At 43.5% G+C, this 20,080-nt stretch overlaps 3 protein-coding genes across 4 annotated transcripts; 2 read left to right on the top strand and 1 right to left on the bottom strand.

The window, feature by feature from the left end:
* The first annotated feature begins 269 nt into the window (after positions 1-269).
* rbm12ba (RNA binding motif protein 12Ba) lies at positions 270-3,291 on the top strand. Of its 2 annotated transcripts, none has more exons than XM_035636704.2 (3): positions 270-405; positions 940-1,147; positions 1,316-3,291. In XM_035636704.2, exon 3 carries the CDS (start codon positions 1,338-1,340, stop codon positions 3,102-3,104), a length of 1,767 nt encoding a protein of 588 aa, XP_035492597.2. In that variant the 5' UTR covers positions 270-405; positions 940-1,147; positions 1,316-1,337; the 3' UTR covers positions 3,105-3,291. The 2 variants fall into 2 exon arrangements, with proteins under 2 accessions (XP_035492597.2, XP_035492681.2); XM_035636788.2 differs by having other exon boundaries at positions 272-405; positions 943-1,147.
* A 202-nt stretch (positions 3,292-3,493) lies between these two features.
* Positions 3,494-9,236, bottom strand: si:ch211-197h24.6. Its single transcript, XM_035637221.2, has 12 exons — positions 9,076-9,236; positions 8,726-8,810; positions 7,394-7,424; positions 6,237-6,314; positions 6,012-6,151; positions 5,793-5,918; positions 5,617-5,662; positions 5,178-5,243; positions 4,665-5,065; positions 4,305-4,409; positions 3,952-4,051; positions 3,494-3,831 (listed from the first exon to the last, which is right to left on the bottom strand). The coding sequence occupies exons 2-12, from the start codon at positions 8,792-8,794 to the stop codon at positions 3,788-3,790; spliced, it is 1,206 nt and encodes a 401-aa protein (XP_035493114.1). The 5' UTR covers positions 8,795-8,810; positions 9,076-9,236; the 3' UTR covers positions 3,494-3,787.
* Positions 9,237-9,468: 232 nt separating this feature from the next.
* On the top strand, positions 9,469-19,679 carry tex10 (testis expressed 10). Its single transcript, XM_035636375.2, has 16 exons — positions 9,469-9,795; positions 10,060-10,263; positions 10,385-10,572; positions 10,681-11,007; positions 11,095-11,307; positions 12,001-12,253; positions 12,338-12,450; positions 12,659-12,906; positions 13,034-13,169; positions 13,951-14,120; positions 15,183-15,360; positions 16,655-16,877; positions 17,973-18,053; positions 18,345-18,529; positions 18,815-19,025; positions 19,162-19,679. Exons 2-16 carry the CDS (start codon positions 10,081-10,083, stop codon positions 19,282-19,284), a joined length of 2,832 nt encoding a protein of 943 aa, XP_035492268.1. The 5' UTR covers positions 9,469-9,795; positions 10,060-10,080; the 3' UTR covers positions 19,285-19,679.
* Positions 19,680-20,080: the final 401 nt, after the last annotated feature.

Here is a 20,080-nt window from a genome sequence, read left to right as displayed (position 1 = left end):
ACACACACACACACACACACACACACACACACACACACACACACACACACACACACACACACACACACACACACACACACACACACACACACACACACACACACACACACACACAGACTCGTCCACTCCAATAATTCACTGGAACACTTAAGTGCAATTTTCATTTAATTTGTTCTGTGCAACAGTGCAATATGCTTTTATTGTTACTGCTCACTGTATACAGTATTTATATTTGCAGTCATTTTTTCCACAGGATGTATGAGTCAGAGGGGAAATTTGCCAGGAAATGTTACGCAACAGCAGCTGCATCTTAGTCACCTCAAAGCTGAATATGTAATTTGAAGCAGAAGGGGCAGAACCAGATAAGCTTCTGCTTCTTTCTTTCCCTTATCAAACCCATATAAGGTATGTACAAGATTTATGTTGTCTGGAGATTTATGTCATGGAAAATATTTAGTTTTTCTATTTTGAAATATAATGATCGGTTCAAGATAAATAAAGAGCAAATCAAATCAAAGCTCAGGGATATATGGTGCCATGTAAGTGCTTCGCTCTGGTTCTATGTTTACTGTTGCTTGCTACATGTTTCAGATCATTCAAACTAAGTCCGTTCGATGGACCGAGATTGTGATCCATCATGAACTCTTTTTTGCTTAAAATTATTTTTTATGTGCAATCTTAAAGTTATAGTATCTTTGGATTAAAGACATTTAAAAAAATTATTGTAACTGAAAAAAATATTAATTATTGGCTATGAAGAATTACACTGAAACAATACTATGGACAGAAAGGCAGTTCAGTCGAATGTAAGAAACCTAAATGTCGCGGCTGTCCCAGATGAGGTCCAGGAATTGACATTAAATACAACAGAACTTATAACTATGACAGACTCGTGTACTTGTTAATGCTGTGATGTGCTGACATGTCGCTCCGGTCCAGTAGGGGGCAGAAATGTGCCTCCATCACATTTCAATACCAGTGGAGAAAAAAAAGTGAGCGAAAGGGCGGAGCCGAGGCGCGCGGAGCTGCAAAGTGTATACAAGAAGAAAAGAGCGAGGTGAGGGGATTCTCCAGAGGAACAGCAAGCGTGAGACTGGGCAGCAACAACACTCGACCTGTTAAAACTGTACTTTGTTCCTGAGCTGTGGTGAGTATGTGAGGGCGTTTTGTTGAGACAAAAATCAAAAATCCTGTTTTAGTTTTGTCCGTTTTGCAGAGTTCCCGCGGTTCTTCTCCGCGCTTTGTCATGACGCATGTGTTCTTGTTCTGAATATCTCGTGACCGTCCTGCGCACCACGTGTTCCTCAATTTTCAGACACCTGGCCTGGTATGACACCATGACAATAATCCTGCGACTGCAAGGCCTCGACATGAAGGCGGGTACAGAAGACATAAGGAACTTCTTCAAAGGCCTTTATATACCTGAAGGTGGAGTGTACATCGTGGGGGGGAGTCTCAGCGAGGCTTTCATTGCATTTACCACCGAGAGAGATGCCCGGCTGGTCATGCAGCGCAATGGGAATGTGCTCAAAGGGTCTACGGTGACTCTACGCATCAGCAGCATGGCAGAGCTGGAGCACAAGCTGAAGTTTCAGATGGAAAAGAGAAGACTGGAAAAGGACCAGAGTAAGAAGATAACCTCCCCCCCAACCCAGCTGGGTGCCAAGAGACCTCAACCATCTCCACATGCAAATCGGCCATCTTTAAAGACTCGTGATCACAATGCTGCAAATCCACCATCTTCTACCTCAGAGCGGAATGATCCCCGCACTGCAAAACTGCAACAGCCTTTGCACGCCAATACTCTAAGTCTACATCCGTCAGCTGTGCATTCACTTGATCCCAATACAGCTTTTATTCTTGGGATTTGTACGGTCCTACAAGGACTCCAGTCCTCCAATCAAAGTCAAAACGATGAGGCGGGACATAGGGTTGATCACCCCATGGCTGACTGCACATCGGTAGTGTCTGATGTGGTGAGGACACCAGAACTAACTCCGAATTCAAGGCCCGGTTATGCCAGGCTCTTCGGTCTGCCACCCTCGGCTACAAAAGAGGACATATGCCATTTTTTCAGAGGCTTGGCAGTACAGGAAGTCATATTGAATGTGAAGTTGGGACTCAGACATGGCTGCCTTGTGAAGTTTGGAAGCACGCAGGATTCGTGTGATGCTCTTCTTTTCAACCAACAGTTACTGGGCCCCAGCTGTGTGGAGGTACGAGGAGCAACTGAGAAGATGTGGACCAGTGTTCTGCAACAATGTGAAAATCCATTTGATGATGCAAAGAGAGAGAAACTCCATCAAAACCCTCTTGGGGAAACTTTAAACCCCAAACAAAAGTCCACGTTGTCACTGAAGAGGAAGAGATCTGTTCAACAGTTGCCATATCAATCGATAAGAAAACCAAGACCAGACGTTAACTCTGCATCTACCTTATCACCAACTGAGGAGCACATTATCATGGCCAGAAATTTACCCAGAGTGATGACCAAGAGTGAAATAAAAGAATTGTTTGGATGCCCAAACATTGCACACAAACACGTACTCCATCTGCTTGACAAGGAAGGCAACAGAACAGACACAGCTTTTCTTAGTTTTAACCGCATTGAGGATTACGATTACGCAATAAATCTCACTGGGTGCCACGTGGGCTCTGACACCATTGATGTATCATCCATCACTAAGGAGAAGATGAGGGACATGATGGCCAAATCTCATTTCAGGCATCCTAAATTAGACCCAAGGAAGAAACCAAATCAAAAGAGGAAATCGTATCTAGTCGAGACACCAAAAATGAACTCCAACACAGCTGCTCGGACGTGCCTGTTTGTCAGAAACATGCCTGCAGATGTGGAGACGAGTCAAATAAAAAGACTTTTCTCCAAATACAAACTGAATATGGAGAATATCAATTTGTTGCATGATGATGATGGCAAGGGTATTGGTGAGGCAGTTGTTCAGTTTAGGTCACAAAAGCTTGCAGCTATGGCTCATGGGCTTAATGGTCGGAACTTCCTGGGGACACAAGTGCTACTAACCCGCATAAATGTGAAGCAGATGGAGGACATCTTGGCACAAACAGTTTCAAAACTTGAACAATAATGTTCTAATGCAAACATTGTGGCCTAAGACCTTAGATATCCGCATTTTCATTTAAAGTTGATTTTCAAGACGTTTGTCATCTCCTTGACTGCATCAACCTACTGAATTTGTAAAGTTTATACAAATTCCATTGTTTTGTTATGACTGATCCTACTGTCCATTTTAAAATAAATGTTCTTTAAACTGTTTTATGACTCTGTTAATCCTATGAAAGAGTAAGTGCAAAATCCACTGGATTCAGTTGCATGCCGCTCTATCTCTGCAACCGGTGGTTGAACAGAATCCACTGAACCTAGTGGCTGAAAAATAAGATGACCCCGAGGAAACAACCTGGGTGGGGGTCCTGGAACATTTCTGGAATTCCATCAGAATAACAACTGAAGAAAATCTTCAAAGGAAATAGTTTAATTAGTGTTGGGAATGAACAAACTTCAAATTTCAAAACACTTCTCTCCATTACTTTAATAAGAACGGGATTTTGGGAAATGAACACTGGTCATACACTGAAATGATCACTTAAAAACTGAGGAAATCGGGCAACAGGAAAACATTCCATATTCTAAAAAAATTTGAAACAAAAAAAATATGCCTTAGAGCATAAGAAATCAACAACTCTTGGATGTCATGACTACTGCAGACATGGGACAGAGTTGAGAAGCTTGAGGCGTCACATCTTCTGATCATTATTTGTAATACCTGGGTTGAATATCAGAGTACCTGGATGGGCCTGCAGAAAGACAACATAGAAAAACATTAAGAAGGGCAGAAATAAAAAAAATGCTTCCATCATATTTTGACATCCAAGTTTTTTTTAATACGAGCAACAGGACTTTTGGTGCGTATGTACCTGAAAGACTACTTGAGTATCGGTCAGTACTACTGGACAATCTGGATGGTGTAGAGGAGAAACTTGGAGTGCTCATCGACAAACTGTTCATACTAGAACCCTGTGGATGAAAAGACAGGAAATAGAGCAGACAGAACACATGTTCCCAAATTAATATTTTGTAATGATTTATCAGTGTATTCTGTTTTCAGATATTCAAAAGCAGATACTGCAATTGTCAGCTTCAGAGAGACTATATGGAGATATTCTCAAGTTTTAAGTTCATCAAAACTAAACTTACCCATATTAGGCTATATCAACTAGATTGAATTTAAAACTGAAATACTTGAACAGTTGTAAGTTTCCATCCGTACCGCTGATACGCTCCTCAGTCTGTACTCCATCAGCACGTCTGTCAGTTTCTGTGTCACCTTCAGCACCAGCTGTGCGTCGCTCTCATTCTCTATCCGGAACGTATCCTAAAAAACACATTTTGTAAAGTTATGGTGTGTTTTAGTACAAATAAGAATAAAAACAAAACAAATCATTGTCTTAAAGGGGGAGAAAGCTATGTTTACATTTACAGAGCCAGGACTTTTTTTTGGCGCACACAACCGACAGCTAGCAGACTGCGGGAAAAACATACGCTGGATTTGACAGAAAGTGTATTGGATTACAATCACTTACAGTCCCTTTTAATCAGAGAGGAAACAACTGTGAGATGAGACTCATACCAGGTAGGTGAGCAATGCATTCGGAGGGTTGCTGCCTTCTGGAGCTGCTCCCATCAAGCCTGGCCTGTCCAGGGGCTTGTCCATCGGTCTGTTCATTGAGCTGCCCCCCATTTGGCCAACTCGGTACTCGTCAGGATACCTTCTTCCTGGGTTCTCCTCCAGCAGTCCACTCCTTCCATAGCCATCTCTTCCACCACCTGGTCCAAAACCATCTCCACTCCTAGCTGGGTGATGGCCCATACCATCTGAGAAAGGTCTCCGATCAACATCAAAGTCAGGGAAATCTTGCCTAGTCGGGTACCCTTCGAAACTGGGGTCCCCATAATCTTCCACTTGGTAGTCAGGGTGTGGACCGCCTAGAGGAAACTCTCCTGGAAACCTTGGGTCAGACATCCTGGGACCTGCAAGAGACATGTGGAAAAAAACAAATTAATACAGTGCACATGCAGAATAGGAGATGAATAATATGCACACTATTAGACAGAATAAGCTTCAAATACAAAAATTACTCACCAAAGGATAGTGACTTTGGACCCATCCCCGGAGCTAGTGGAGGCTGAACTTTAGGAATAGCAGTACCTATGAGAGAGAAAAGGACAATGGACATGTAAGTGAGAATGCAAATGTCCTCAAATGTCGCTCTGCAGATTTTCCAAAACTTGTCCTGCCAGTCCCCCCCTAGTATAAATTCCAGAACATGTCCAGTGTGAGAATACAGCAGGATAATCTCCAGAAGATTCACTGCAAACAAGTGGGCTCTCTACCCAGGCATCACCCCTTGCCTGAATGTTCAGGAACATTTAGTGTTGTGAACGTGTATGACTCAGGACAATCTCTTGCTGCGTTCTTCATATGTGAACAGCAAACTCCAGAAAATGACTGGACCAATATTCCGAAAAAAAATTCCGAAGCTCATGTCTGAGCTAAAAGTTATTAATAGAGAGTAACTTACGGAGTCCTTTGAAAGCTGGTACTTCACAAGGCTCCTTCAGGATCACCTAAAAGCCACAGCAGGAACAGAAAAATGGGATTATATTTCCTCTTCTCACCATTACCTGTTTACATACCCAACTGAATTTTTTTTTTTAATGTAGTGCTGTTCTGTCGGAATTCCCCCCCACTGCTTACCTTGAGTTGTCCCCTTCCCTCTGTTTTCTCCACCTCAGCAGCAGTCTCTTTAATAGTCTTCCTTACAGAAGGATCTCTGATGGCATCTTCCTCTTCACATGTGACCTTGTCAGGGTGAACCTTTTTCTGTGTACAGGGCAAAGAAAAAAAGAAAAAAAGAAAAATTGCAAATAATTTTGTAAGGTCGTTGCTGCAGACGGAGAAACCAATGATACTCACCAAGTATCTGAAGCTATGTTTCCAGCCTCTCACATGTGCAACCATATCATGCTGCAGGCGGTACACGGCACAGAGTTTGCACTGGTAGTGTGGTGGGACAGATTTACTGGGGCTGCGGTACTCCCACACATACTGAAGACCTGTAGACAGGTGTTGGATCATTGGTTATGCCTTTACAACATAGAAAGGAAATGTAGATTTTAGGGAAATAGCCTTTCTGCTTACCAATGAGACAATCTGTGACCCCCTTCAACAGCTTGCTGAGAGAGGGCAAAGTCTGGAGTGTCGTCCCTTTTGAGTACACTGTGAAAACACAACAATTGTCAGTATAAAGCTAAATTTTAATAATGGTTTCACAACTGATACAAGAAAGATGTCCGACAAACTATTTCAGCGAGCCCCACTTAATAATTTCTGGAGAGAAACCTGTAACCAGAGTAATCTTTGTAAATAAGATAGAAAGAGTGTTTTGTTCTCACACTGTCGGCAGTGTCTGATGGCAAATAAATTGTATTGTGTCTCTATTAACTGAGCCACCATTACAAACCCAGACTCCTCGTGTGCTTTTGAAGACTGGGGGTACAGAACGGGAACAGCAGTTCTCAGCTAACCCCCGATTTAGGCCCGAAAGGGGCTGCAGGACATTAGCTCCTCTGCTGCATTTCTTCTCATAGTGCCCCGCCACAGAAGCATCATTTCTGTGTTGCACTAATGATGCAGTCCAGCTGCAAACGCATGATTAAAAAAAACAACCCAGTAGAGGGCAAAACACTGAGGTAACCAGGTAAAGTTTACTCTGATCAAGAAATCATTACTGACAACTGATTATCACTCAAGCCAGTGAAACACAGGCAACTGAATAAAAAACCCCCACTGCATTCAGCAGTGTTAAAAAATGTTTTGTGGAGAAAATACAGCGTTTATGCACCCAGCCCAGCACAAAGAGAGCATTTAAACTTCACCAGCAACCACCCGAGGTGTATGATTGCATTACTGTATATTCCATTGTTTCAAGACCATGTGCAGGTGTCACTAGGGACTGAGGAAGCTTATGGTGCTCTTCTTCAAGGTAGCAACATCTTAGGAGAGTGGGTTGTCATTTCTAAAATTGCTCTGTAACTTTCTTAACACCTAAATGTAAAAAATTGGTTTTGTAAATATGAAACTTATGGCAAGAATCTGTAATTTTTTTTCTTGGAAGATACATCTGCAGTTGCAGACACTGATCTCCAAACCATGGATGGGACCACAACAGCCCCAACCTATCTCTGAGAGCCTCAAGAGTGGTGGACATGTCACCACCCATGACACGAAGCAGGGGAATCGAGATCTCGAGCTTCAACTCTCAGGACTGGTACTAGCACCACGTGTACAAGACTTACCTATATCAGCAGAATACTGCAGCTGCTTTCTCTGTCAGTGGAGGGAATAAACCCACATGAAGGAGAGAGACACATACAGGCATTAGTGACAGGATGACACTATGCAGAGGACTGAACTCCTTGTCCATGTCCGCCACATGGCCATTGTTTTCCTTAGTCTCCATGACCCCCGAATCAAGCAGTCACAGACACAAAAGGTTTCTCAATCATGTAGTCTGGAGTTTTGTCTCAATTCTCAAGAAACAAATGAGAATTAAGAACAATGACACTTAATTATTTATTTAATAGGGGAGAAAACGAAAGTTGATACACTGAAGGTAGGCTAGAAACACAAACTTCACTACGCAACCATGTCTACAGTAGCCACAATAAAGAAACACTGAGGTCACGACCTCAGTAATTTCCCCAGGAAAATAAAACTGAGTTGTTGCACCGAAACTGTGCTCTCCTAACACCGAGCATCTCGCATTGACAGTGGGGTTTTTGAAAGCCCTGATGTGATATTGTGATGAGGACTAATCATTCAACCCCCTTAAAAGAAAAAGAACAGAAAGGGAAGTTTGATACTTTAGGACACATAAATGAGGAGCATAAAAAAAATATATGGAGTCGTTCGATTTGTGTTTTTCCTTTTGCTACCATCAAGTACCATTAACTTAACAGGAAACAAAGAGGGGTACAGCTGAGGAGGTATGCTGGTGTCGCAACCACTTGGGCTGGGAACAATTAACCAAGATCTCCAAGAATTGATAGAGATTTTTACAAAATTTACAACAACGCAAGTCATTTTTAAGAGATCAATCCAGGAGACCCGGTGAACATTTTTGATTGTGAGCTTGACAGCACTCAGAAATAAAAACTGAGTAACCTGCCATTGGATATTGGTTCAAAGAACCAAGTCCACATAAAAAAATAAAAATAAGGCTCAATTTCAGATTTGAATCAGAGTCTTTACATTTTAAGAACAACGAAGAAATGCTTGCAGTCAAATAATTGATGCTGAGAAATTCCTGGTAAACCACAAAAAAGAAGAAGCGAACACAGGCTGCAGGTGAGAGGCCCGGACCACTGGGTGTGTGCTCTGCAGAACCCAGGCCCGAGAGCACAGAGGCGGGCAGCTATGTCCACCTGCCAAGGACCGCTGCCGCCTGGCTCTCCGTCAGGCATCACCGCAGCCAGTGGACAAAGCCACTAACGAGACAGCGTCTGAAGGAAATCACAGGCTTCCTTCTTCAGCAGTCAGCAGCGTCACACGAGTGGGGGAATGGGAGTACGAGTGTGAATGAATGAATGAATGAATGAGTGAATGAATGGTGGTGTTGACTACCTTACCTTCCTCCTCTGAGCCAGCTGCGGCCCATTCCTCGGTGGAGCCTGGTTCACCAAGCACTGCGTCTCCATCGCCTCAGCTTCTCCACTGCGGGACACAAACAGAGCCCGTATCAAATGTATTTACACGCCGAGTCGTTCTCCTTACAACGTTAAGTTGGCACGTGCTGAGTTGAGGTCTATCGGGATTTCGCAGATATTAGTATGACTTGTAACGTCTCGTTTTCTCTCAGGCCCAAACACAGCCTGACGTTAGCATCAGACCTTTTTAACGTCACGCTAGCTTTGAAAAGAAAACACCAAGTACGTTTTGCAGTTTCAGTACGAAAACAAGGCGGTATATTATAACGTACCTGGGATATTTTAATGAAAACGATGAGCTCCTCGGAGTTCAAAGTCAAAAGATTGTTGTGCGTATGATAACACAATGCCGAAACTAACGAACGAAAGCTGAAGCTATTGAAAGCAGGCTCGGGGTCGGGTAAAGAGGCGGGCGGCGCTTTCGCCAGTTTAAAATAGATTAAATGTGCCGCATTTTAAACAGAATTGACTTCCACGTCCAACAAAACAGGAATAGAATGCGTCACATTTAGTTGAGCATTATTGGGCATCCAAAATTATAAAAAAAAATAATAGTAATACTATTTCTAAGGCACTTTTGCAGACAACTATGCAATGCGTTCGATTTATACGCCAGAGTTCACCGTAACACCGCCCCTGAGCAAAATTGAACAAGTTCTGATATTTCCCAGGACACGTGTCGACAACTTTTGTATTTTTTATTAAAATTTCGCTTCAAGTTGGTGTGCAGATATTATTTTGCTATCTTGAAAATAACTTCCATGGGGCTTCAGCCGTAGAGGTTTTATATCTCCGCCGCAGTTGTGCTCTGCACAACCAACGGGTTCCCGGCTCTGTAAACATGTACACACACAAGTAGAGGACCCAATACATCACCACGAGATTGGACACTGAATATTTCCCTTTTTATATCTATTGATAGTTGTTAGTAGGTTTGCTATTCACCAGCTCCAACCACTCCTGATAATTTGATGCTAAGGCTTTTCATTGTGGTAAGTAAAAGAATGAAACTTCGATGCATGTTGCTGAACCAGGGTACTACATAGTTAGCTACAGGCTAGCTAACTAGCTGCCTTTATCTGACCATTCAGAACAAAAATTGAGCAATGTGTTAAGTTTGTGTTGCAACATGTATGTGTAAATGCCTTAGCACAGCAGGACTACAGTTCTAACTTAAGCCCGTGGTCACTTTGTAATTCATTATAATGAATGCACTCATTCAGTGTCATTATCTCACCTTCATGTCTGTGACATAGAGAGCAATATAGACTGCAGAGATGAAGTCCAAGAAGAAGAAGAGACAGGATGATTTCCAGAAGGTCAAGTTAAAAGTGGGGAAGAAGCTGCCCCAAGCTGGTAATGCCACCAACACCAACTTCCGCACAAAGGGAATCCATCTGTCTGAGCAGCTGAAGAGAGACAAGAGTGGCCCCACCACACAGAGACACCTTGGTATCAATGTGAGCCCTTTATCCATTTCTCTCTCCCTTGTTGCAGTTGTCAGATAAATATACCAGCCTGATCTCACTTTTTAACGCTACAATTTGTGTTCTTTCTTTCCTTTTCCCTGCACTTCTCCAGGACCTCCTGTCTCAGCTCCACCATTACAATGCCAATGTGAAGCATGGTGCCTTGATGGGTTTGAGAGAGTTGTTGTCCCTCAATCCATCTCTGTTAGAGCAGCATCTCTCTCGTCTGCTTTCTGAAGTTGCAGCAGTTTTCACAGACAAGGATGGCAATGTTCGTGCGGCAGCTACACGTGTGCTCAGGTTGGAAGAGCAACAGTGACATGGAAATGCAATAATACAGTTTGTTTAGTAAAATAACATTACGATTTAGTTTTGATCTCTAATAGCACGTATCGTAAAAACTTCCAGGTTCATTGCACAGTCGGTGCCTGCAGAACGAGTGGCCCCATTCTTCCCCCTCCTCAGTGCCCACCTGTCTTGTGCCATGACTCACATTGAGACGGGCATCCAGGAGGACGCAATGAAGGTTCTGGATGTGTTGTTGGAACACTACCCTGCTTTGCTAGCAGCGCGGCCTGCAGTACTCCTCACGAACTTCCTAGAGCTGATTTCTCATAGACAAAGCAGTGGTGGAACCAAAAAAGCCCAGGATGCCAAGGGGCGGACCTGGGCACTGTCAGTCAGTCTTAACAGGGCCGTGACTAGCCAGCAGTGGCGACTCTCTGTGCTTCTCAGGTTCGTTGGCCAGATACACACAAATTCAAGAAAAGAAAATCATAATTGTTGCTGCTCACCTTGTGGTTTGCTCCACTTTTATTTCAGGCTTGGTCGCTTTCTGCAGGCAGTAGTCGAGGAAAGACCGGTGGAGGAAGGTGACTTGTCTGTTGCAACTGAAGGAGTGTTTGGTTGCAGTGGTGAAGACCGGCTTACACCTCTGTTTCTCAACTGGGAAGAGCTCACCTATAGTAAGGTCGGAGTTAGGGTGTATGAGCATTCTGGGACCAAACCGACTCCGCGGTCCACCTTCAGACTCAGGTACGATACCACAAACTCCCGTAACCATCCAGAAATGAAAATCAGGAACAGAATGATATATCGGTTATGAACATAAGCATTGAATTAGCATTAGACGGTGGAATACTGGGATGGACAATGACATCTGTTGAGTGTGTGTGTGTGTTCATCAGGGCGGGGGGGGAGCAAATAATCTGAAATTATATTTGAAAAATGATATTCCACAACATAAACCTTGACATGAAGTGATATTCAGTACTTCAGGCTTTGTTCACAGGTAATTTTCTAGTCTCATTCAGAATGAAGGAGTTGACTGTCAGCTCCCTTGTTTTATGTTTAATTATGTTGTATTTATATTGAATGTTTGTATATTATTCACCTTTGGTCTAACATATATTACACAATGTCCATGTGTTGTGGAATAAAGCATTTGATTTGTCTTGGATAACTCCTTGGTAGACAGTGCAGATGCCTGGCAAACTTCTTCTGAGATGCGTTTCCAAGTAGTGGAGGGAACTTTTTCCTAACTAATGCTTTTTTTCCCACTATTGTGAGAATACATTTCTGGGGATCGTGTCTGCAGAGTCAGGTTCCTGGCATCAACATCATGATTGACTGTCAGCCATCAGTGATGGAGATAGACAATGCCGTCACCCATCGAGCAAAATGTAATGAACACAATATTTAAGTTTCTTTTATTATCCCACTGTGCAGACCTGAGGTGGATCCTGGAGCTGCATTGGGTGAGAGTCTGGACTCTGCTGAGGCTGTTCAGAGCTTTGCAGCTACGCTGGTGCCTCTTCTGCTGGAAGTTTGGGTCGAGGCCAGTGCTAGTGAGAGTCCCTGGAACAACAGTGAGGGCGCTAACCTGCTCACCCCAGATGCCATGTCAGTGATGTTCCAGGTGTTGTCTATTCTGCAGCTGCTGAGGAAACTGGCACCACAGCAGGAGCAACAGGATGCACTGGTGAGATGAGGAATGCACAAATATCAGTGTCTTTTTTGTACAAGAAAATGTTTCTTAAAAGATGACTGCCTTGTGTTCTTTTAGGATGCATGGTTCCATAAAGAATACCTGGGCGATTTTAAGCAACACTTCATGAAAAACTTTCCCTATGGTACCCAGGACATGCCCAAACCTAGAAGGAAGGTTGATCTCAAAAGGTAAGGGATATCAGCTTTAATGTGTCACGTAAACACTCTTGCTCCCTCTTGCTGTTCTTGATGAAAATAATATGTTCGGTTTTTGTAGATAATGTGGAAGGTGGTGAAAATGATTTGAAAGTCGTATTATTTCTGGTGTGTGATCACTATCAACTGTACATGAAGATCCAATCTAGCTGTAATTCCCTCTCATCATACCTCTATTCAGGAGTAAACAAACTGCAGCCATTCCAGGTCCGTCTGTGGAGCCCCTGGCCCTGAACATCACACTTTGCCAGGTCATGGTGTCCCTCAGCCAGACGCAGGGACTTGGCCGAGAGACGGACGGAGACTGGCTTGCGCTGCTGAGGACGTTTGTCAGAGACACTCTGGGCAGCGGAGTGAAACTGAGCTACAGGCAGCTTCACATGCTGCTGGGTACTGTGTGGAAGATGGTGCTCACACAGAGGAGTAAAAGTAAGCACGTGTAGCACATTTTTGGATGTGTTTCTGATTGGTGCTAGTTTTTTTTTACCATGTGACATAGACATTTTAATGTTCAGTCGTTTTTAATATAAATATCTGTGCCTATGTATTTGTGCAGCAGTGACAGAGGACCTGTTGGCAGCAGTTTACATCTACTATAAACAGAGGAACCTGACTCTGCAGACACGATCTCTGCTCCTGTCTTTCTACAGCAAGCTTTACCTCCAGGAGCAAGGCCATACGCATATCGCCAGGTAACTCGAGTCACCGCTTTTCCGCATGTGCGATCATTTAAATGAAGATTTGACATCTCTTTTATACAGTCAAATGGTTTAACCATTACCACGGCAGTAGCTCCTTATTTGTCGCATTATGAATGAATGCATTCAAATCGAACTTGTAGGAAAAAACATAATATCCTTGGATGAAGAGGCCTCTTGGGTGAGAGGTGAAATGTCTTGGAGAAACTACAACCAAGTCCAGTTACTCCTGTTCCAACACACCTGTGGATAATATCCTTGTACTTGTCCTTGTAGTTTAATAGCATGACCCGACCGTCAATTTTCCCTACGGGATTTTACTATCACTCTCTTTTACATTGACAAAAATCCTATATAACACACTAGAAGAAATGTCTCCTTTAATGATCAATTTGACCGTTGCAGAACATGCACGATGCTTTTTCCTGTTCCTCCTGAAATTCTATTAGCATACACCAGTGAGCTTATTGTTTTTCATCAAGTCAAGAGCAGGAAGGGCTTCTGATGGGCTGTTTGTTGCACTGTCAAAATGTTTTGATGTTTTCACTATTTTTTACATCTAAATGCTGATGAGAGTGAATTCCTTATCATCGTTCTTGATAGCATTGTTTCCCAGGCTGCTCAGTGTATTGGGTACTGTTTTTCAGCTCCCTAATTCCTTTTAAATGTCTATAAAGATATAACAATATATTTACACACCTTGTTTGAGTTTACATGCAACAATTGGTGTTTATGTGCACTTCTGTATCTTATCCCTCCTCCTCTCTCTGTGAAGGTGTAAGGTGCTGTGTAAGTGGTTGGCATCTCTTCCAGTGCAGCTGTCCCAGCTGGGCCACCGTAACCCAACTCTCTCTGCACGACTCATCCTGTCCATCCACGCGGCTGCTGCACGAGGAAACAAGGATCTACTCAACAGTCTGCAGACACACGCCTGCCGGCTCTATGGTACACACACTCAATCAGACGGAAGAACGGGGTTTGAAAACATCTGTTTTTATGACATCTCATATCATTATTGATATTGGATGTGATTATCAGAAGCTGTATCGCAGCCATGCTCGGAAATCAAATTGCCACCAACTCACAAAGAACAAAAAAACTGCCACTGATCTTTAACTTGTCACACATCTCGAGAGCGGTCGTCCATCAGGTGTCAGCTGGTACATACCTGTTCAGCCAACACTGATTAGGATTGTTCCGTGGAGCATGGTTGCAGAGATTTTCTTCTCTTCGATGAAGTGTTTACTTGCTCTTTATCTGGCTCATTAAACACAATTACTGCTCAGCTCCAGCTTTGAATTGATGCACATTTAATTCAAGGAAGATGCAGTAAAAGCAAGCTTTATGCTCAGGCGTTCGTAGAAGTAAAATGTTCTAAAGTCACCCATCAGTTTATATGCTAAATCAATACAATATGGCACAGAATGCTGAAACAATTTGGCCTGATTACAGAGAAAAATCTTAGACACAAGGTACACCCCAGTTTCCCTAGGAGGCAATGTAACTCCATGATTACCAGCACCCAGACAATCATGCAAAGCTGAACTGCAACCAGAGGCTGAAAGCCGTAATAAGAAAGCGCTGGAGGCCACTGTTCAGAGGATGGTCAAATAGTTGGGCTGGTGTGTGACAGAGGGGCCAGGAGAGGAGGAGGAGGGGGAGGTGTCAGCGTTCTGATAGAAACTGCCGCAGAGCCAGCAATTTCCCATCACAAGACTCCTTTTGTCTAAAGGCTTCTGACATCAGCATGTGCGTCAGAGCCAGACAGAAAACTACGCACGCACATTATCTGAGCGCACACTGTAGTGGCAATGTCTGTCTGTCTTCTTTTTTTTTTTTTAAGTAGTCCTTAACACAGTATGGTTTTCCTGGTATCGTTCTAATTTTCTTGAAAGAGCTCATGTTATATCCCCATTCCCCAGAAGGTGCCGTGCATTGCTGTCTGTGTGCAATTACACGTGAAGCATGCATCTAAGTATGTGTGTGTTTGTGTATGTTTGTTTGAAGATCCACAGGAAGGAGTTCTTGTGCTGTTACCGGCAGAGTCCCAGCAGCGAATGGTGCAACTGCTCTACTTCCTACCCAAGATGTCCCAGTCTCTTCTGGCCAACCTGAGCTGCTGCTGCACCGCTGGACGAATCTCAGCTGGACTCGCTGCCTCTCTGATCCGTATCGTACACCTTAGGTGAGCATGGAAAACCCCCCATAGACCTAAGGAGAGCACATTATCTCTCTTGGGTCAACATCCACACTACTACATTTTAGTTTTGAAACAAATCTGCTAAGTTTTACGCCTGCCGTCCACTCTACTCCAAGGTTTTTCAAGAGCCTAAAAGAGAGAAGTTTGGACTAACTGATTGCCCTGGTTTAGTTTGAAAAATCCAGGGCTTCCTTGTAATATGTAGGCAATGGACATCTGGCTCCTGATTGATTCTTATCAGTCACAACTTAACAACCAGCACTGAAGGCGAACACTTAGTGCCAGGAACAGTTCCATTTTGTCTTTGGTTCCAAGAAAAGAAAACCCTGCTCTCAAATTTCACCATTACCGTTTCTCATTATTGGTATTTTCTACAACTAAACAACCGGCTGCGGCACATGCACGCCCTGTGTACGTGAGTGGTCATGTGACATGGTTTCAGGTGTGTTAGTCTGGACGGAGATGACTTCTGATACAGGGCTAAAATGCTCTTCTGGATGGGGATCATTATTTTTTTTTGAAAAGCTAAAATGCAGTCGTATGGGTGTAGCCTTAATTGGCGACATTCAACTTTTAGGAAAGATGAATGCCCTTACTTCTGGAATCCCACAGTCAAGTCGGGTAAAAGTGTTGGACACAGAGAAAGCACTCTTGCCAGCCACCATTAGATGGCAGTATTGTGCTTTCACAGAGGAATCACCCCAACGCTTTATCTAGTGTGTGGCTACTTGTATTTGTGTGTGTGTGTGTGACCTTCTACTTGTGTCAGTAGGCCAGTGTTATACAAATTTTGAGTGGAGGGAGTGCTGAGTTCTTAAGGAATTGGATGTGTGTGTAATGGGTATGATACAAAGAGCTCTTTGGGAGGCTGGAATGCAGAGTCGTCATGGAGTATTGAGAAGACATATTCCTCCTGGGCTTCTCAAAATGCACTGTTATTCACACATATTTCCTACTGTTACAGATCTATTCTCCACACAGGACATGGAAGAATTTTTCATAACTGAAAAATGTGTGATTCCATGCACTATTATGCTCAGTATTAATGCTCTTACAAAGCTCAACATCATGATCAATCCTCAGATATATGATAGTATGTATCGGAATAATATTTTATTTTCAAGTGGTGTGTCTAAAAGTGTGCTAAAAATTTGTGTAAACTTCATGCTATAAAAATGTTTTATGTGCAGAAAGATGAGCCTTTTCACCTCTGGTGCAATTATTGATGCACATTTTGCGTCAGTAATTGAATAACATGTTCACCGATTACGTTCTCCAGGTCATCTCTGAGTGGCTGGTCAGTTGGGAGCCAAGAAGTGGCTCTGCAGGACGTGGACTTCTTCAGCTTCCTGTTCTCCACCCTGACAGGCTTCTCGTCCGACAAGCTCGTCTCCCTGCAGGAGGCTGGAGACGAGGAAGCCCTGCCTTGCTCCCCTCTCTCACCCCTCAGTCTCTATCCCACCTCGCTGGAACAGTTCACACACCACTGGGACGTTGTTGAGGTGCGTTAACTGCCCACTCTTTCCCACAATTGCCCCAAACCCCACATATATTCGAATTCTATACCAAACATCATGGACACAACATTAAAAATTTATCTAGAAGCGACTATAAAGTGAACGGAGAGGAAGAAAAGACATTGTTTTGAAAATTAAAAAGTGTTGGTATTCCGGACACAGCCGTGGTCTTTCAGTCCCCCCTGGTCTCTCTCTGTCTCTCATATAGAGCTCAGAGGGTGGAAGCTTTATCGTGGTACTCAGGCTGAGAGGGGAACCTTTATCACGTTGCACAGGTTGGAGATGCGTGGTTATCGGGCATAGAGGATATGCACAAATGCTAATGAGAGCCCATGGCATGATGGGAGTGTGACATTTCTGCACAGAAATTACCGTAACCGTAACTATGCCCTGGGGCAAGTGTGTGTGAGCAAGTGGGGGGCTTATAATCACTAATTCAACTGCTCAATTAGGGCCTCAGATCCTGCCTCTCTCATGTCCCTGTCTGAGTCAATCACAGGAAAGTGGCGGGAAGGAGGAGGGAGGGTACAGGTGGTGATGGGGGGGGGGCATTAAAGGACGGACTGTGTCAACTCTGGTTTGACTAATGAGACTGTTGGATTGTTTTTAATGATGGGGAGAATGCCAACAGGTGCACAGTCCTGACACACACCGGCTCTGCACTCGGCTCTGCACTTTAGCACGCACACAATTTAATTTGATAAAAGCTAATGAAAAATTTGATTTGGATTTAAAGTTAATGAGGAAAAGCTGAGCCTTATTCTACACTTTTAAAAAGTTAATGGCGTGGGCCTGAAACCAATCCAGCAAAAAATGAATCCAACGCTTTTAAGGTCTCTTATCTTTGACACTATGAGCAGTGAGGGCCTCACTTTGTCCAGACAGGAATGTAGAAACACTCTGTTATGCTTTTGTGCCCCAATGCTCTGTTCATGTACAGTAGGAATATAGCTTGTCTGAGTAAAACCAGGTTAACACTGTTATAGACTTTAAGTAATTTAGTTATGTAAATCATTAGGGCAGATTATTTTCACTACTTGCCTTTAACCAACATTGTTAATGTACCCGTTTCATTCAAAGGAGGTGTGCCACTGTCTGGAAACTCTGGGCTCCAAGTCTCAGTGCTATGACATCTTGCAAAATGGCATTTGCAAATACCTGGTGAGATATTGATTTGGACTAATTTAGTATTCTTTTCTATTCCTTATTCCTTCAACTGCTCTTCTGCCCTTAATGGAAAACAAATGGACATCCTGTATACGTGTGTGTGTGTGTGTGTGTGTGTGTTCGTGTGTGTGTGTGTGTGTGTGTGTGTGTGTGTGTGTGTGTGTGTGTGTGTGTGTGTGTGTGTGTGTGTGTGTGTGTGTGTGTGTGTGTGTGTGTGTGTGTGTGTGTGTGTGTGTGTGTGTGTGTGTGTGTGTGTGTGTGTGTGTGTGTGTGTGTGTGTGTCAGATCAAGTTGGCCGTGGTTCCTGACAGCCTGGTTGCCGGGCTGCTCAGAGCAGTGGCCAGATTACTGGACCTGTCTGTCCTGCCCATTGAGCCGGTGCTGCGCTTCTTGTCTCAGTGCTGCCTCAGCCTCATGGCTCTACTTATCACCCTGCAGCAGGAGGCACCTACCGAAACCAACCACAAAAGGTGCGTGTTGCATGACGACAACAGTTTGCTGTTGTGTGTACGGGAAAGATCTTTTGGTATTCTGGTTTTCTGGTTTAAATTTTATTTGTATAGCGCCAAATCACAACATACATTATTTAAAGGCACTTTACATAGTCAGGTCGAGACCTCAGTATTACAGAGCAACCCAACAGTTCCCACATTGAGCAAGCATTTCAATTGCAGCAGTTTGCTCTTTGCCACTGTGATAAAAGTGATAGGGATTTAAAATAACTTTGGTTAAAACCCTTTTTGACTCAATTACAGGGAGGCGATTTGGGGTGCTTGTGTGATGGTGCTGAGCACCGTTCCACGCCTGCTGCGGATGGTTCTGCAGATGTTGCGGGTCGGTGATCTGAGCGAGGAAGAGCTGCCGCAGCTTGGGCAGATCCTGTCGATGCTTTTGCAGCACGCTCCGCTCCACAACCAGCTACTGGCCAACGCCTCTCTTCTGCAGGAGATAATACAGAACCTCACGGTAAACACGGCAAGCAAATGTATTTGACAGGGATTTTTATGAAGCTTTTGTAAAAAAAAAATTGGATGGAGAGAAAAACTAGATTTACCTGTCATGGAGGCTGTGCACCTGATTTCTTTGTACACGTGTGTTTCAGAGGTATAACCGGGCTGCGACGAGGGAGCAGTGGCTGACGGACCTGCTCTACTGCTACAGCCTCACTGTGGCTCACGGCTCCTCTGCTCACCGTGGAAACGTGGGCCTTCGAGACATGTACTGACCGACCCGCCCACCAGACAAGACATGGTGTGTTTCTCAGTTCAACCTCTCAAACGTGTCACAGTTACTTTTGACAAGCAAATCACTGAAAAAGCTCAGTACCGATAAGTTAATAATTCATAAACTTTCAGTCAGTGATGCAATGGAAAAGTGTTTTTTATTGTGAGTGACAATGAATACTCCACATTTTTTGTTTTAAAGACTGCAGCTGTTTTGCTGTCTTAAGTTGCCTCTTTATTACTTCATACTTAGTCTGGTGATTGTCATCTTGCTTCTTCTGAGTATTGTTTTAATTGCTGTTGCAGACATTGTCAAGTCCTTATTGAGGTACCTGGTGACCTTTTGTGGACCCCCCCCCCCCCAAAAAAAATAAAATAAATAAAAAATAAAAAAAAATAATATAATAAAGTTAAATCAAAGTGAACAGCCCTCTTGTTTCATTTTTTAAATTTTATTTTTGTAAAGCAATTAAAAGGCAACAAATACTGAGTTATAATTCCCAAAATACACAATGAGGAATATTTTTGTGCAAATGCATAATGAAGTAAATAAAAACTGCATAGTTCAAAAATACATCTTTGTCTTGGGAGGGAAAGCACTTAAAGACCAAACGAGTGTGTGTGTGTGTGTGTGTGTGTGTGTGTGTGTGTGTGTGTGTGTGTGTGTGTGTGTGTGTGTGTGTGTGTGTGTGTGTGTGTGTGTGTGTGTGTGTGTGTGTGTGTGTGTGTGTGTGTGTGTGTGTGTGTGTGTGTGTGGCTGCAGGTGGCCTATCTGAATGACTGGCTGTTGATAGACTG

The sequence above is a fragment of the Scophthalmus maximus genome, chromosome 1 (genome assembly GCF_022379125.1).
Source record: "Scophthalmus maximus strain ysfricsl-2021 chromosome 1, ASM2237912v1, whole genome shotgun sequence".
Classification (NCBI taxonomy): domain Eukaryota; kingdom Metazoa; phylum Chordata; class Actinopteri; order Pleuronectiformes; family Scophthalmidae; genus Scophthalmus; species Scophthalmus maximus.
This window is presented reverse-complemented; position numbering and strand designations above follow the sequence as displayed.

Coding starts and splice junctions, on each gene's coding strand:
- rbm12ba (XM_035636704.2), top strand. CDS start 1,338: ATGACAATAATCCTGCGACTGCAAGGCCTCGACATGAAGGCGGGTACA.
- si:ch211-197h24.6 (XM_035637221.2), bottom strand. CDS start 8,794: ATGGAGACGCAGTGCTTGGTGAACCAGGCTCCACCGAGGAATGGGCCG. Junction 7,425..8,725: donor AGCTGGCTCAGAGGAGGAAG/GTAAGGTAGTCA, acceptor CTCCACTGACAG/AGAAAGCAGCTGCAGTATTC. Junction 3,832..3,951: donor ATACTCAAGTAGTCTTTCAG/GTACATACGCAC, acceptor GTCTTTCTGCAG/GCCCATCCAGGTACTCTGAT.
- tex10 (XM_035636375.2), top strand. CDS start 10,081: ATGAAGTCCAAGAAGAAGAAGAGACAGGATGATTTCCAGAAGGTCAAG. Junction 14,121..15,182: donor ACACGCCTGCCGGCTCTATG/GTACACACACTC, acceptor GTTTGTTTGAAG/ATCCACAGGAAGGAGTTCTT. Junction 19,026..19,161: donor AGATAATACAGAACCTCACG/GTAAACACGGCA, acceptor CGTGTGTTTCAG/AGGTATAACCGGGCTGCGAC.